This window comes from Tasmannia lanceolata, unplaced genomic scaffold, assembly GCF_043159265.1.
Source record: "Tasmannia lanceolata isolate RefF3 unplaced genomic scaffold, GAP_Taslan_0.1 ptg000005l, whole genome shotgun sequence".
Lineage (NCBI taxonomy): Eukaryota > Viridiplantae > Streptophyta > Magnoliopsida > Canellales > Winteraceae > Tasmannia > Tasmannia lanceolata.
This window is the reverse complement of record NW_027518682.1, coordinates 5,372,513-5,387,587: the sequence shown is the minus strand read 5'-3', so window position 1 is coordinate 5,387,587 and position 15,075 is coordinate 5,372,513. Positions and strand designations below refer to the sequence as shown.

Below are 15,075 nucleotides of genomic sequence, written 5' to 3'. Positions count from 1 at the left end.
GACGGCAAGGGTTGAAGGGTCTCTTTTTGGGATCCGATAATGCTACTTATATGAGGGTCCAAATCAATAGTTGTTCTTCTCCCTTTCTTGTCTGCCCTGGAAAGACACCCATTAGCTTATTCCACCAACATTTTGCTTTCTTCATCAACCAACAGCTTCTACAGTATCCATAGCTTCTTCAAGCCACCTTTGTCTCACCGCTATAACACATGAATAAAATGAAAAAACCAGTTGTTCTCCTATTTTGATCCTGGTGTGCCCAAGCCTCTATTGTTGGTTTAAATGTTGCTATGGACAAGAGTAAGGCGCATGATTCAGGTATTTTAAGGGGTGAGGAGTTGAAAAAACAGTTCAATGGGGAAGCAAGGCAGATCACAGATGGAAACCGAGGTGCGAAAGATGAAACCCCTTTAATCTATGCTTCTTCTTCTGGCAAAAAGAAGAAAACGGAAGGGGGGAAAATCAAACTCTCCTGTTCAAATGGCCTAAAATGAAGCTGGCCCCATCTCGTTGAAAGTTACAAAAAACATGGTGCACAATCCAGAGGCAGCTGAGAGGTTGAAGACGACTGGAAAAGGGTCCACTGATGGTGACACTTCACAAAAAGACATTGACAGAGACCTTAACCATCAGATACCTAGGACTCCAGCTCATCTCAGTCTTTTGGAAAAGGCTAGACTTGACTTATCTCTTTCCAGCGCGTCGCCTCATAAACCCACGTTTAGATGAGGCGAGAAACCTTGCTCTGTATGGTTGCCGGGTTTTTTTTTTGTTCCTGGGAGTTATGTGGGAGAAAAAAAATACCCTGGGAGATAGGTGGGAAAAAAAAAGTCCTAGAAGTATCCTGGTAAAATAAAAATCCCATGTTTGGTTATGTGGGAGAAAAAAAATCCTTGGGAGATACTCTGTTTGGATGCCGGGTTTTTTTTTTCTCCTGGGATTTATGTGGGTAAAGGTAGGAGCTTAGTTGTAAATTCCGTTTCGGTCGCCATTTCGTTTTGGCCACCGAAACGGAATTTCGGTGGGATTTCGGTCATTTCGGTGCATTTCGGTCGAAACTTTTCGTTCACACAAAAAATATATTAAAAAATATGAGAAAAATCCAAAAAAATAAAAAATCAATAGAAAAAGATGAAAAACTAATAAATAGTCCAAAATATGTGTCCCAAAAGGCATATTCATTACTTAAACACATAAAGTCTTGCACAAGTGCAACTGATAGTCTGATACATAGAAAAACATTAAAAAAAAAAGATACATGAAAATGAAACATAGACAATAGCTAGTAGCAACAACTCTCAGTCATCATAACCCGGATGATCATACTCAATGTCTTCTTCGTCGTCGTCGCCGCCGCCGTCATCACCACCTGGACCACCAGTATGGACATCTTCTTCAAGAGGCATGAGAAAGTCGTCGTTGTCGTCCCCGGCCCCAACCACAACAGTAGGTGCTTCAAGATTTTCCCACCCAATGTCTTCCGGCGTGAATATGACATCTTCTTCTTCTGCAACCCAATCCATCATGACATCCAGATGGTCTATGCTCAAAGGGTCACTAGTGGTAGATGATTTCCTCAACAAGTCCCTGAAAAGGAAAACATTAAGTTTAATCAATGTCAAAGGTTAAACTTAAAAGCTTAAAGTGATGAGGTGAGAGTTGAAAACATTATATTACGTTGTATACCTTTCTCGAAACTTAAGATTGTAATGGACAAACACCAAGTCATCTAATCTCTGGTGCTCCAACCTATTTCTCTTTGCAGAGTGAATGTGTTCGAAGGTGCTCCAATTCCTTTCACACCCAGTCGCACTGCAGGTCTGACTGAGAATTCTGATCGCAAATGTCTGTAATTCTTCCACGTCACCTCCGAATTGATTCCACCATGCAACTGTAAAGTAACAAATAGTAAATCATTATTTGTTGAGAAACTGAAAGTTAAAATGAATTATACTTAATTAAACAAAAAACTCAAATATACCCGGTCCCAACTTCGTTCGGTTGCGGATTGCAAGCTTCATTCCAAACATACCCTTAGCCTCTCGATAATCCTCAATCTGATTGGTGATGAGGTCTTGTGTACCTTCATCAGGTACCAATCGAGTGATGCATGCCAACAAGCCTCTGGTTACTTCACTGTGCCTAGAGAAGGTAGGAGTGAAAAAGAGAGCAGGGTTAAGAAAATATCCTGCTGCATGGAGGGGACTGTGGAGTTGCCTATCCCATCTTTGGTCGATGATCCTCCAGATGGGATTGTAATCTGATTTTCTCTTCAACCTCTCCTTGATGTTCTCTTTGGCCTTATCCATAGCCTCATATAGGTAACCCATCGCCGGTTTGTCCTGCCGATCTACCAAGCGCAGCACTCTCACTAAAGGCTCGCTGATGTTTAGAATGTACTTGCATTGGTCCCAAAAAGATTTATCCAACACAGTACTAACTACCCCTTCACTCAGTGGGTGTTGGACAAACCTACTAGTACTATACTCATCAGACACAAACATCTGCTGAAGTGCTTTCCGATTCAACACCAGACTTTGTATGCTAATGAAATTTGTAGCAAATCTGGTTGCAGCAGGGCGGCACAACTCCTTCCCTCCTGTGAACTTCTTCCTCATCAAATTCAAGAGGCTTCCATGGTTGTAGATGAACTTTGTAATCGTTCGAGCCCTCTCAATTGTGGTTGCTATGTGAGGAAATACAGTCGGTTTGCACAGATGCTCCAAGATGAGATCTAAGCAATGAGCTGCGCACGGAGTCCAGAAGAATGTACCAAACGCGGCTTCTAGTCCTTTCCCAGCAGCTTTGTAACTTGGCTCACTGTCAGTTACAAATTGCACCACATATTCCGGATTCACCTCTCCGACAATCTTTGCAAAGATATTGTATAATTCATCGGCATTCTTCACTATGCCAGATGCATCAACGGATTTGAGGAATATGACTCCTTTAGGGCAGTACACCAAAAAGTTGATTAGGGAACGTTGTTTGGTGTCTGTCCATCCATCTGCCATAATGCTACAACCAGTGTATCTCCACGACATCTTAATTTCCTCCAAGTAGTTGTTTACCTCATCCACTGTATTCTTCAAAATGGGACCCCTTAAAGCATGATAAGTAGGTGCCTTATAACCCGAACCCACGGCATTCACAGCGTCAAACATAGGTTGCCAGAAAGGTGAATTGGCAACGTTGAAAGGGAGATTGGCATCGTAGCAAAGCATGCCAACCGCCATGTCTGCTCTATCCATTGTTTCTTTAGTAGCCAAAGCACTTTTAATGCTTGGCTGGGCTCCAGGGGTTGTTCGTGCTGCAAAGAAATTCCTGATCCCTCCTGTGATTCCCTTCTTCTTCCTTTTTGTACCACTCGGTTCTACAAGAACTTCCTTACCTCTTCGTTGAGGGACTTGAGGCAATTGTGTGCCAAGGTCTTCTTCATCCTGCTCTTCTTCTTCGTCTGGTGTGCCATAAAAACCTCCAACCTCTGCTCTGGATATGCTCATCCTAGCCCTTTCTTTTCTCTTTGCATCTAAAAGGTGCTTCATTCGATATTTTACATCTTCAGTCACTTTTTTGCATGATGCTACTTCACCAGGAACAGCCGCTAAATGTTCTTTCAAGCGGGTTATACCTCCACCCGATATGACTTTGCCACAGAATATGCAAGTTATTTTATTTCTTTGACCCGGAACCAATGTACCGTAAGACCATGCCGGGTCATCCGATCTAGCGGGTGCCGAACCAATAGAGGATGCTCCTGCAGAAGGTCCCGAACCCGACCCACTCATTCTGAAATGAAGTAGAAGAAGGGGAAAAATGAATTAGAAGAAAGAAAATTGAAACAAATTACAAAAAAATGAAGTAGAAGGGGACAAATGAAGTAAGAAATAAAAGAAAGGAAATGGAAAGAAATAAAGAGAACCTTGGGGTTGAACTTGAGTTGAAGAGAAGAAGAAAAAATTAGCCTTCACTCACTTGAAATAAGCCTTTGGAAATAGTTCTTGACTTCTTGTAGTGGTAAGTTGAATATATGCCTTCCCTTTGCTCCAAAATAGACTTGGATTGAATTGAAGAAGAGGGTAGACTTGTAGGAAATTTAGTAGAATAGATAGTGTAAGTGAAAGTAGAGAAGAGAAGGAGAATCACTTATGTGAAGGTGGAGGAAAAGAAGGTAGGGAAAATGCTATTTATAGAGTTTTTTATTAATTGTGCATTTAAAAATGACTAAAATACCCTTCCCAACAGCTATAAACGGTCACATTTTGAGGTTAAAATTGTCAAAAACCAAAAAGAGCCGTTGCAGGGGCATTGTCGTAAATTCTGCAAGTCAAACTAGCCGTTATGGACGATTTCGGCCGGAATGGAGAATTTCGTCCGGAATGGACGAAATTCCGGATTTCGGAAAATTTCGTCCGGAATGGACGAAATGGAACGAAATTTCGTCCGAAACGAAATTTTGCCAATTTCATTCCGGAATTTGAACGAAACCGGTTCGTTTCGTCCATTCCGGACGAAACGAAACGGTATTTACAACTATGGGTAGGAGACAAAAGAGGGGACAAGCATTAATTAGAGAAAGATATTATGATGAGTGGAGAGAGAGGATAGAGAGAGAAAGAGAGAACACCCTTTTCAAGACAAGATTTTGCTGATGTCAGCAAGAAAAAGCTGATGTGACCACTAAACCTTTACCCACATAAATCCTGGGAACAAAAAAAACCCAGCAACCAAACAGAGCATGGGAGATATGGTGGGAAAAAAAAAACACCTTTGTTTGGTTGCTTGAACTGTTGGGTAGAAAAAAAATTCTTCTCAAGCTTATTTTTGGTTCCTGCGTTTATTTTTGTTCTTGGGGTTATCTTGGGATGGGATGAAAAGGCAATCATTACAAAAGTGGGATTAAAAAATTCACCCCACAAGTAATCATTACAAGAGTGGGATTAAAAAAAACCTAGTGCTAAAAGGCAACCAAACATGGGATGGGACCAAAATTTAACTTACTCTCCCACATAATTCCCGGGAACAAAAAATACCCGGCAACCAAACAGAGCTAGGGTTGCATTGGGCGGCGAAAGATTTCAAATCAAATTGAAGGTCCTGATCTTCCTCGTGTTTCCCAAGGCCTCGCTACCCCTGATAGCTTTCCAGCTCTTCTCCAGAAAAAAGGGTCCCTTCCCCGGAAAGAAGGGTTTGTTTACATAAATCGAGGTGCATGGAACCCACTCTTTGCCAGAAATGCTGCAAACCAAGTTGAACCAGACCTTGAATATGTTGAACCAGCCGCTTACAAAGATACCGATCCAGAAGATAATGGAGAAGAAGAACTTACAGCGAAAGTCGATGATGAAGAAGTGGTTAAAGAAAGATGAGATAATTGTCTGGTGGGCTATCTCATGGGGAAGATGCGGTACTATGTGGCTTTCAGAGATTTCCTACATAAGAGATGGAAGTTGAAAGGTAACTTCCAAATGTATACTTTGGCAAAGGGATTTTTTCTCTTTAGATTCTCAAATGATGAAGATTGCTCAATTGAACACAGTAGATTTTTTTTTTTTTTCTTGGTCTTTTCGATTTTATTGGGTGGAAGATTTCGGATGTAAAACAAAAAATAATCCCCTCTCTCTCCTCTCCTCTTCCTCTTGGCATGAGCATACGATATAGTCAGTCATGTTGGTTTTACGGTCTCCCGCGGTTCAGGGCATAGTCGGAACTATTTCCCCACTCTCGCAAGCTCCATGCCCAAATACTAATTATAGAAGACAAGTATGTGCACGGAACTTTGTCTGTTGCTTATTTTATGTTTTTGCATTTGGGTTTTTCTTATCTCTGCCTTTTGCATGTGGTCTTAGTCTTAAATCTTAAAAGGGTTTAAAATGCAATCGGGGATGAATAATGAGAAGAAGAGCGTGGATCAATTCAAACTACCTGATCAAATGGGCTACAGTGGCAGAGAGACTGCTCCTCCAAAAAGGAGGCTTTCGGTTGTGTGTTTTCCATACGACTTGAGAGAAAAGGGATTAGCTTATATACTACCCCTTATCCAACACCATTTTAATCCAATGGCTAATAACACACCATATGGTATTTCAATTTTAAGATTAACTTTCCTGTCCGGTTAGCTTACCTTTGATGTCCAAGCCAATGTTCTGCTCTTGTTTGAATTATCTTTCTTGTACATGCTCTTGTTCGGCTCCAACAAAGAACATCAATGCCACGCCACAACCCGAGGCACTTGACAACCGCCGCACGCTTGCAATGTGGAACCTCACAAACGTGAAAGGTCTCTGAAACCAATCATCTCAAACACCTCTAGCAACATGCACAAGTGCTATCAGAACAGGTAAAATATGAACAAATGCTCATGTGACAAGCACGGTTGTCAATTATTTTACCTCCATTAACTTAAGAGGGCCAACACATTTTTATTTTTATCCCATCGGTAGGTCTACAAACTTGTACCATCCATCATGAGCCAACCACGATCGGTATTCGTAATACCGACGTCGAGCAATTACAAATACACCCAGCAATGCGCTGACAACGATTTATAATTATTACTGCAAACATATTTGAATAAATCATGCTAGGAGACAATGCAAGTTTTTACAGTTTCAATATTAAATGCACACATAACATGTTAAAGTTTTGCAGTATCCCTTCCTTGTCACTACCTTCTCCTTCCCACATAATTCAAAGTCCAATACCAAATGATCAGTATCACCTCCGATCGAATTCTCCGGCCTCAAGACACTCTCCGATAGCTTTTCCAGATGGTCGACCTCGGCGGCTCCCTCTCTTCTTCTTTCTCTCTCTTTCTCTCTTCCTCTCCCTTCTCTCTCTTCTCTCGCCCTCTCTATTCCACTCTCTCTCTCTCTCTCTCTCTCTCTCTCTTCTCTCGCCCTCTCTATTCCACTCTCTCTCTCTCTCTCTCTTCTCTCGCCCTCTCTATTCCTCTCTCTCTCTCTCTCTCTCTCTCTCTCTCTCTCTCTCTTTACTCTATGTTTTTTTTGAAATCGGTAACTGAGATGGGGACCCCACTGACCTAATCCACGCGACACCAACATGGTGACGTACTGACGTGTGTGGGGCCAGGTGGTTGCTGTGTATTGGCCCAATTAATAGTCCCTGACTCATCTCGAAGAACACCCCCAATACCAGCTGGGCCGGGATTACCCAAGCTGGATCCGTCAAATTTAAGCATCGGTAATCCATAGGCGGGAGGATCCCACACCTTACACAATCCCTTGCCGAGGCTCTTAGATTTTTTTTTTCTTTCCACAATTTTGAGGAAAATGATAGGATTATGGTTGATTTAAAGGGATATCATCAAAAATTAAAGCTCCATCTAAGTAAAAATTTATTAGGCTTGGTTCAATTTATCTTTTTTTGTCATGTGTATGAAAGTAGAAACCTTTAAAAAAATTCCTTTCCAACCTTTTCTAATAAATTCCTGCAACCAAAGAGAGCCTGATTGAGACAAAGAAAAAATGAAAACAATAAAATAAAATTTTAAAAATGAAAAAAAAAATCTTATAACACCTATATTTCATTAAAAAAATGACTGAAGTACCCGTATCTCATAAAAGAGGAATGATAGAATGAAGGGCGCCCTTGCAAAAATCAGCTCCAAGGGCGCCCCTATTGGTGGATTTTTGAAAAGTGAAGCTCCAAAAAAAGTGGAATGCGCTGAAAACATGTTGACTTTGCAAAAATCCACCAATAGCGGCGCCCTTGGAGCTGATTTTTGCAAGAGCGCCCTTCATTCTATCATTCCTCCTGGTAAAGATGATCAAATAAACGTGCTATCAGAAAAGCCAAAATACCCCTATTTCGTAGAAAATGACCGTTCTCGTTTAGTAGTAATCTAACTTGTCCTTGAAAAAAACCCAAAATACTCCCATTTCAAAGAAAATGACCCTACTTGTTAGTAGTAATCCAAGGTTAGATTATCCTTCAATCAAACAGCTAGTAGTAGTAAATATAGCAGCCTGCACATGCTCCTAGGGGTGCAACTCGGGCGGGTCGAGTTCGGGTTGGCCTCAACCAGAATCCAACCCGACCAACCATTTCCTCAACCCGAACCCGACCCGACGAGGTTCAACCCTACTTGGCCCGAGGAACCCTTTTTGCCAACCAGAACCTGACCCAACCCGAGTTCAACCCGACCCGACCCAACCCGAGATTTTAAGCTTATAAAATATTAAGAATGTCGGGTTGAACGCGGGTCGGGTTGTCCAAGCCCTCAACCCGAACTTGACCCGAACTCAACCCGAACCCGGACCCGAACCCGAACCCGACCCGAACTCAACCCAACCCGACTTTTTCCAGGGTTGAACCCGCCCAAGTTGCACCCCTACTTGATGCACATGACCTTGCTCGTTTTGAATTTGAGAATTGCTAGTGTCCATCGCAAAAGGGTTTTCGCGGCTGGTATGTCGCACATCAGACCAGCCACCTCGTGAATGTCATTCACGAGGTAACCCTTTTGCGATGGAGCTTAGCAAATCCCTTTGAATTTTGAGTCCAAAACTGATTATTCTGCTCAAAATTGTACGCAATTTTAAACAACACAATTTGTTTCGGACTCCGCACTCAATTTTAAGTACAACAATCAGTTTTTGGAATCTTAAGTCAATTCTCAAAATCCAAAACAAAGCCGGAAAAGCAGGCTTGAAAGATGTGCGAAAGTATCTTGTATTTTACTATTAAGAAGGCTTGAAAGAGCTTGTTTGAGAACTGTAATATTCTGCTGACGGCCCTTTAAATGCTACACAATGTAATATTGTGCTGACAGCCCTTTAAATGCTACACGACATGAAGCGTCTCCCATCTTATAAAAACATTGCAGCATTGATATCATTTCCCTTATTTTATTCCCCTTTTGTTTATAAATAGCGTTATTATATTTCCATTCGTTAAAAGTACTAGTGGTGCACTCATCTCAGTGATCTAAATCATTTTCCTAAGTTGCAGCAAAATCTAACCCATTCGTTAAAAGTACAAGTGGGGCCACTCAGCTCAATGATCTAAATCATTCATTTCCTAAGTCAGAGCAAAATCTGCCCTATTCAGCGATTGAAACCATCTAATTTAGGCTACTTAGCCCAGAGAATTATGTGGGAACCACCGGATAATCTCCAGTTGTTCACAGCTGGGCCCCATTGTGACCGTCATGCCCTTTGCCAATGGCCTATTTGTGGTCTATAGAAAAGGTAAGAAAATTCGGATCCCCCCTCTTTCAAAATCGATGTCTATTTGTGGTTTATAGAAAAGATAAGAATATTAGGATCCCCCCTCTTTCAAATCTTGGATCTTCTAAGAGATATTGAGATAGATCCAAATTCAAGTTGATTGAAATGAAATATTTAGGAGGAATCAATGTAACATGAATGGACGAAACTAGCAAGGTTAGGAGATAATTGAGCATGTTTGTTAGGATATTATAGAGGCCTTTATAACCCTGTATGTAAATAGACCTTGTTGAGCCTCTAAAATACCTTTTTAGGCCATGACCAATGCCTAGGGCTGCAACTCGAGCCGGGTTTTACCCGACCCGCATCGACCTGACCCGAAAATAGCCAGGGTTGGGTTCAGGTTTCATTGGTTTCGGGTCGAGCCGGGTTGAGCATTCAAAAGCCCGCATGAATCTCGGGTCGAGCCGGGTTTGAAGGGGCCCGACCCCACCCTACCCGAGTTACATAAGTTATAGTATGTACATTTTTTTCTATTGTTAGTTAAAAGTTAAAAGTGAAAACCCACGCACCCACTGTTATTGTATGTGAGTGTAATTTCTGCTTCTATGAGTTGAGTTGATTCAAGTGTTTGATTCAGCATTGTTTGATTGTAATTACAACATTGTTTGATTCAAGTGTAATGTGAGTGTAATTACGTCATTGTTTGATTCAAGTGTAATTTCTGCTTCTATGAGTTGAGTTGCCTTGCCAAACAAGAATTTTCCTTTAAAAATTGCGTCAACGTGAAAAAACCCGACCCGAGATTTATCATGGGTAGGGCCGGGGTTTGGGAATCGTGGGTTTTCCAAAAAAAAAACCCAACCCGACCCGACCTGAGATATTTCTCGGATAGGGTTGGGTTCTCCAAAACCTGACCCGCCTGGCCCGAGTTGCAGCCCTACCAATGCCCCAGTTGGTCTCGTCCTTTACATGTTGACCAGCTATTAGGAGAAGAATTGTAATAGCTAAATGATAGTGTCTCGGATAGCCATAGAACCCTAACACGGGATCTAATATATCCTCCATTAAATGTAAGAAAGTCTGCATATTTTGATCAATTCAAGGTGCAAAATAGGGTTGCTCCTTGGGCAGGATAATGTTGAGCCAAAAGATCCCGAAAGAAGCCATCATGCCAAAAGAAAGCCAGGATAATGTTAGGCCTGGCTTTCAATCTCATATAGCTTAGAAGTAAGGCCATTCACTTCTCACCTCTAATAACGTGTATTTTTGTAGTTGACATGGATGCCAAAAACTTCATGCAAACAACGGTTCAAAGGACAACAAATAAACATTATTTGATTTGAATGATTGGTGTGAAGTTGGGCCATGGGAGATCTAAAGCAAGGCCTATCAAATGAACCGTTCAGATTAATCAAAAGTGGGAGTGCCCCTTTGTATTACAACCAGGTCACGCCCAGCTAGCATTCCTCTCTATGCCATAATGAGTCTCACCTTTGGCTTCTCTGAACGGCTCACTGATTTGGCCGTTGGAGATCCAAAGCAAAACCTACCAAATGAATGGCTCAGATCAACGAGGTCGCACCCTACTGAAGCATTCGTACACAAGTGAATATTTCTAATCCTCTCAGAGAGGGGAATGATCCGCGGTTCAAATTTCCATCACCATCAGATCATGGATCAGTATTTGATGGAATGTGGGCACTTTTAACATCTACCATCACCAGCTAAAATGAAAATCAGAAATAGATTTTGGGCAGAATGATGCATCTGACATCCCCAGTCTTAGATCCGACGGTCACTGGAGATCCATTCTTTCAGTGTCCATGGCAAACCACAATTTGATACCCCTAGAAGTGGACAATGAATTGAAGACTACTTGTCTGGTGAAGTCTCTGAACCTTTTTTTTACAATGTATACAAACTTCAACGACAAATTACAGTACTCATCTCTTACCATGGCTAAGAATAGAGAGGCTTTCTTATTTCTTCACACAAATTTAACTCCTTTGCTACAGTTAATTGCAGTATCCTCAGACCCAACCCTTTTTCTAAATGGGCCCAGTGATGCAGTTCATTGATAGATTAATTTAAATTAACTCCAACAATTCATACAAAAATTCAAATCAATGTGAAATATCATACAAAACTCCAGTAAAAAGTTCAAATCACTCTTGAATAGATATACTTTGACATCACGGTTTCTCCGGAAATTTTCTTGTCTAATGAAATATTTCCAAAAAACAAAATTAGAAAGAAAAATCAGGAATTCTTTATTTTACTTCCATCCAAACCACTCTATCAATTCCACAATGTATTTCAATTAAACAAACGTATGCCATTCAAAAATAAATAAAATAATTCAATGTATACAAATTTGAATCGTAACCAATAAATGTGACAAAAAAATGAATTCATCTAGTGTTCATGTTGCATGGAACTAAATCTGATTGGAAGCTGAAAGCTTCTTCAGTTATTAAAAGATGATCCACCCTTTCCTCCACTGATTTATTCTTCTCAAAGTTGTACCTGAAAAGGACAAAAAAAATAAAATCAAAACATAAGAAACCAAATTAAGATAGCTGAAGACATTTCATAGAAATCAAGAAAAAGTTCCAAAGGAATCCATGTATCATACCATATAACCTTGTAGATGGTCGTCATTAGTGCAAATTCAGCAGTATATAGAGCCGACATTATAGAACCCGGTTCCTCTCTTTTCAAGGCTTCTAAGCTCACTCTATGCTTCTTCTTCCATATTGACTGGGAGTATTTGGTCATTACCCACAACTCGATCCAATGATCTGTGCTGTAAAGCAATGAAAGACGCCCTTCGCAATTCACAATTAATTTGCGGACCCAATAATCTTCGTTCAATTTGGGTTCTTCTTCTTGCAATGGAATATTCCTATGTGTCTCATTATTAATATCATAAGCAAAAAATAAATTTTCGCTCCTAAGCCAATGAAAAGTCCCATTGATCAGAACACCAGGACCTGGAGATAAACCCACCAAGGGAGGCAATCCTAGGTCTCCCGATCGCTTCCATGCCCAATTCGACGAATCAAAGATCTCGCAGCACAGATAGTTGTTGATCATCGTTCTAGGTTTTGAGAATCGAACTATCTTATAGCACAAAGGATTGGAGGACTGAACCAACGTTGCAATTCTCTCAGCTAGTGAAGTATCGATTCTTCGACTTTGGAATTTTTCTCCATTGTTGTGTTGTGGGCTTGCACACATAATAACATTTATCCCGGCTGATTACCCCTTGGTTAACACAACATAATAACCCATGGGATGACGCTTCGATCTTAACCTTTTCTGGTAGGAAATTGAGTGAGGGCTTGGGAATTGTGCGTGAGTGATCGATCGAGATGAAACTCGAACTGTACTTACACCTGAATATGTCTTGAATGAAAAACCCAGAAACTGTTTGAGTTCTCTGGCAATGGTGGTGGATGAAATTGGATTCGTACGTGAGCCTTCTCCATTCTTTGGACACCCATCTGCATGACAGGAGAGATTCTAACGAAACCCTTGTTAAAATTTCGAAAACGACACCATCGCATAGAAATCTTGGCTTGTATTGATCACTAGCCTCCATTGGTTTACTATCATCACCCTCAACTGTATTACCGGCCACTATTAGATCAAGCTGCTCCATGTTCATCTTCCCTTAAGAAAGAAAGCCTAACGTATTGATAAAGAGTAGTATTAGCTTTTGAGGAAAATAAAGAAAGCTTACAGTGAACTAAAAATAAAGCAAAAAAGAATGGGAAAAGAAGCGCCGAACATGAAACTTACCGAAATGGTTTGTGAAGAGAGAAGAGAGAGTTTTGATGTAAATTACTAATTTGATTGTTATATTTATAGGCTTCTCAGAAGCTTACTTGGAGCAGGAGGGATTATGATATCTCTGTCATAGACAGACTAGGAAACTGGATGTTTCTATTTTCAGGCCCTTCTAATATACTGGTGAGGGATTCACTTTTTTCGATTAAAATATTAAAAAAGGATTTTTGCCGATTCCAAAATAACTGCCATGACATCCCTAAAACAGTTACTATTTTTAAAATGACAAAATTACACTCACGTTTTATGAACGGAGGTTTTACATTTGACTTCTTATTATATGCCCTACTTGGGTTATGATATCCACACCCATGTTTGGCTGACACTCCCTCTCTGATTAGATAATCCTACAATCAGGTGATGTAGGCCATTCATCAAGTGGAAACCACCTTGGATGACAATCTGCTCAAAATAACCACCATCTACCACAATTGATCCTAGCCATCCGATTCAAGACCCAACAACCTCTCAAATGGACGATTCAGATCAGTCAAAGGTGGGATCCACTATCTCCTTCATTCATCTCTGTCAAGACTTGAAAAAACAAGAAGCGTGTCTCTATCAAAACAACCGGGTGCAAATATCAGCTTAAGCTTTTGGAGTAATTGGTTGTTTCCCAGAAGATAAATTAGATAATTATAAGGATGTGAGATTGCATACGCTAAGGGTCTCTTGAGGTAGTTTTATTTTATTACAATTAAAAACGGAATTGGTATAGTGGCTTATTTCATAACAATTAAGTATTCTTCATGCTTCAATCTTTTCTAACTGATTTCATATGGATTATGTATGTTCAATATTCCGTGACAATACGTGTATTTTATATGGCAAAACCACAAATAGAGCAATGTATATGGTGTGGTAGAGCACCGAATATAAACCAAACCTACTATCATTGGCATGAGTAGTCCTTATAAAATGGCTCCTTCCTTGTACTATTACGGAGTTAAAGAATGCAAGTAATTTTTGAAGTAATCGTGTTAAAAGATTGATTGCGATTGAGATACTGGAAGAAACTGATGGAAATCTTTATTAATAGTAAACATTTTACATTTTTTTTATATTGTGTATGCATAGCACAAGCTTTCTTACTGGAGTCTTCATGTTTTCTTCAAATTTGTTGAAATTTTCTGAATTCCATGTTATACACCGTAAAACGTGGTATATTGATGCATTAGGAAAACATGGATTGGTAATCCAAAGTCAGGATGGAATGGGCATTGATTAGTATATTTGACGTAGACTGGATTTTTCTTGTTCTTTGCAGATTGGATTTTTCTTCATAGAGATTTCTACCTCTTGTATGAAACTACATATAACTTTAAGAAACGGCAGGAAAAAAAAAGAGAAGTTTTAGCTATTTTGCTCCTCCATCAAACTAATAATTTAGGTTTATATCTATAGATTAATGCACTTTCTATTTGATTTTTGATGTAAAACGCCGGGTGTTTTTGAGTAAATATTGAGTAATTTCAATGGAAAGAGGAAACTATGGAAGATTTTTTCCGGTTTGTTGTCTTTCCTGGTAATATATATACATTAATATTTGAAGATCTGGTAATTGATTTTGTATATTTTTTCGATAAGATCACTCCTCCATAATACTTGTAGAAGGTGAATTTCCATTAAAATGCCGAAAATTCGTAAAAGTAATGGAAGTTCAAGTGGCATCTTTTTGTAGTTTTCATCTTCTATTTGAAATTTGTATAGTGTTTTTTGCGTAAATATCAGGTAATTCTATTCAGAAACTGTAGAAGATTTTGTTTTTTGATAATTGATTTATTCTTTTTTTCTATCTGTTAAATGGAGTGGGAAAAATACTTAGATCAAAATCTAATATTTGTTTCTATTTTGTGATAGGGCGCTGAGACTAACACAATTCTTGAGAAGTTTGAATTGGACTAGGAGATTTCATGGACAAAAGGATGAATTAGAGGAAAAGAATTTCATGGTGAATTGATACTTCTATAGAGTACTCTTTCTGTTTCGAAATATTTTGGAGATTAATGTGTGGCATTTTTTTTTCTAT

General features: G+C 39.8%; 1 protein-coding gene and 1 long non-coding RNA gene across 2 annotated transcripts; both read right to left on the bottom strand.

Annotated features, from left to right (window-relative positions):
* Positions 1-1,161: 1,161 nt before the first annotated feature.
* Positions 1,162-1,976, bottom strand: LOC143877214 (uncharacterized). The gene is made up of 2 exons (XR_013250573.1): positions 1,687-1,976; positions 1,162-1,587 (listed from the first exon to the last, which is right to left on the bottom strand). It is a non-coding gene; the product is annotated as an uncharacterized LOC143877214 (long non-coding RNA).
* A 9,629-nt stretch (positions 1,977-11,605) lies between these two features.
* Positions 11,606-12,290, bottom strand: LOC143876945 (F-box protein At5g49610-like). Its single transcript, XM_077378623.1, has 2 exons — positions 11,830-12,290; positions 11,606-11,720 (listed from the first exon to the last, which is right to left on the bottom strand). Exons 1-2 carry the CDS (start codon positions 12,288-12,290, stop codon positions 11,606-11,608), a joined length of 576 nt encoding a protein of 191 aa, XP_077234738.1.
* Positions 12,291-15,075: the final 2,785 nt, after the last annotated feature.

Coding starts and splice junctions, on each gene's coding strand:
- LOC143876945 (XM_077378623.1), bottom strand. CDS start 12,290: ATGATCAACAACTATCTGTGCTGCGAGATCTTTGATTCGTCGAATTGG. Junction 11,721..11,829: donor ACCATCTACAAGGTTATATG/GTATGATACATG, acceptor TGTCCTTTTCAG/GTACAACTTTGAGAAGAATA.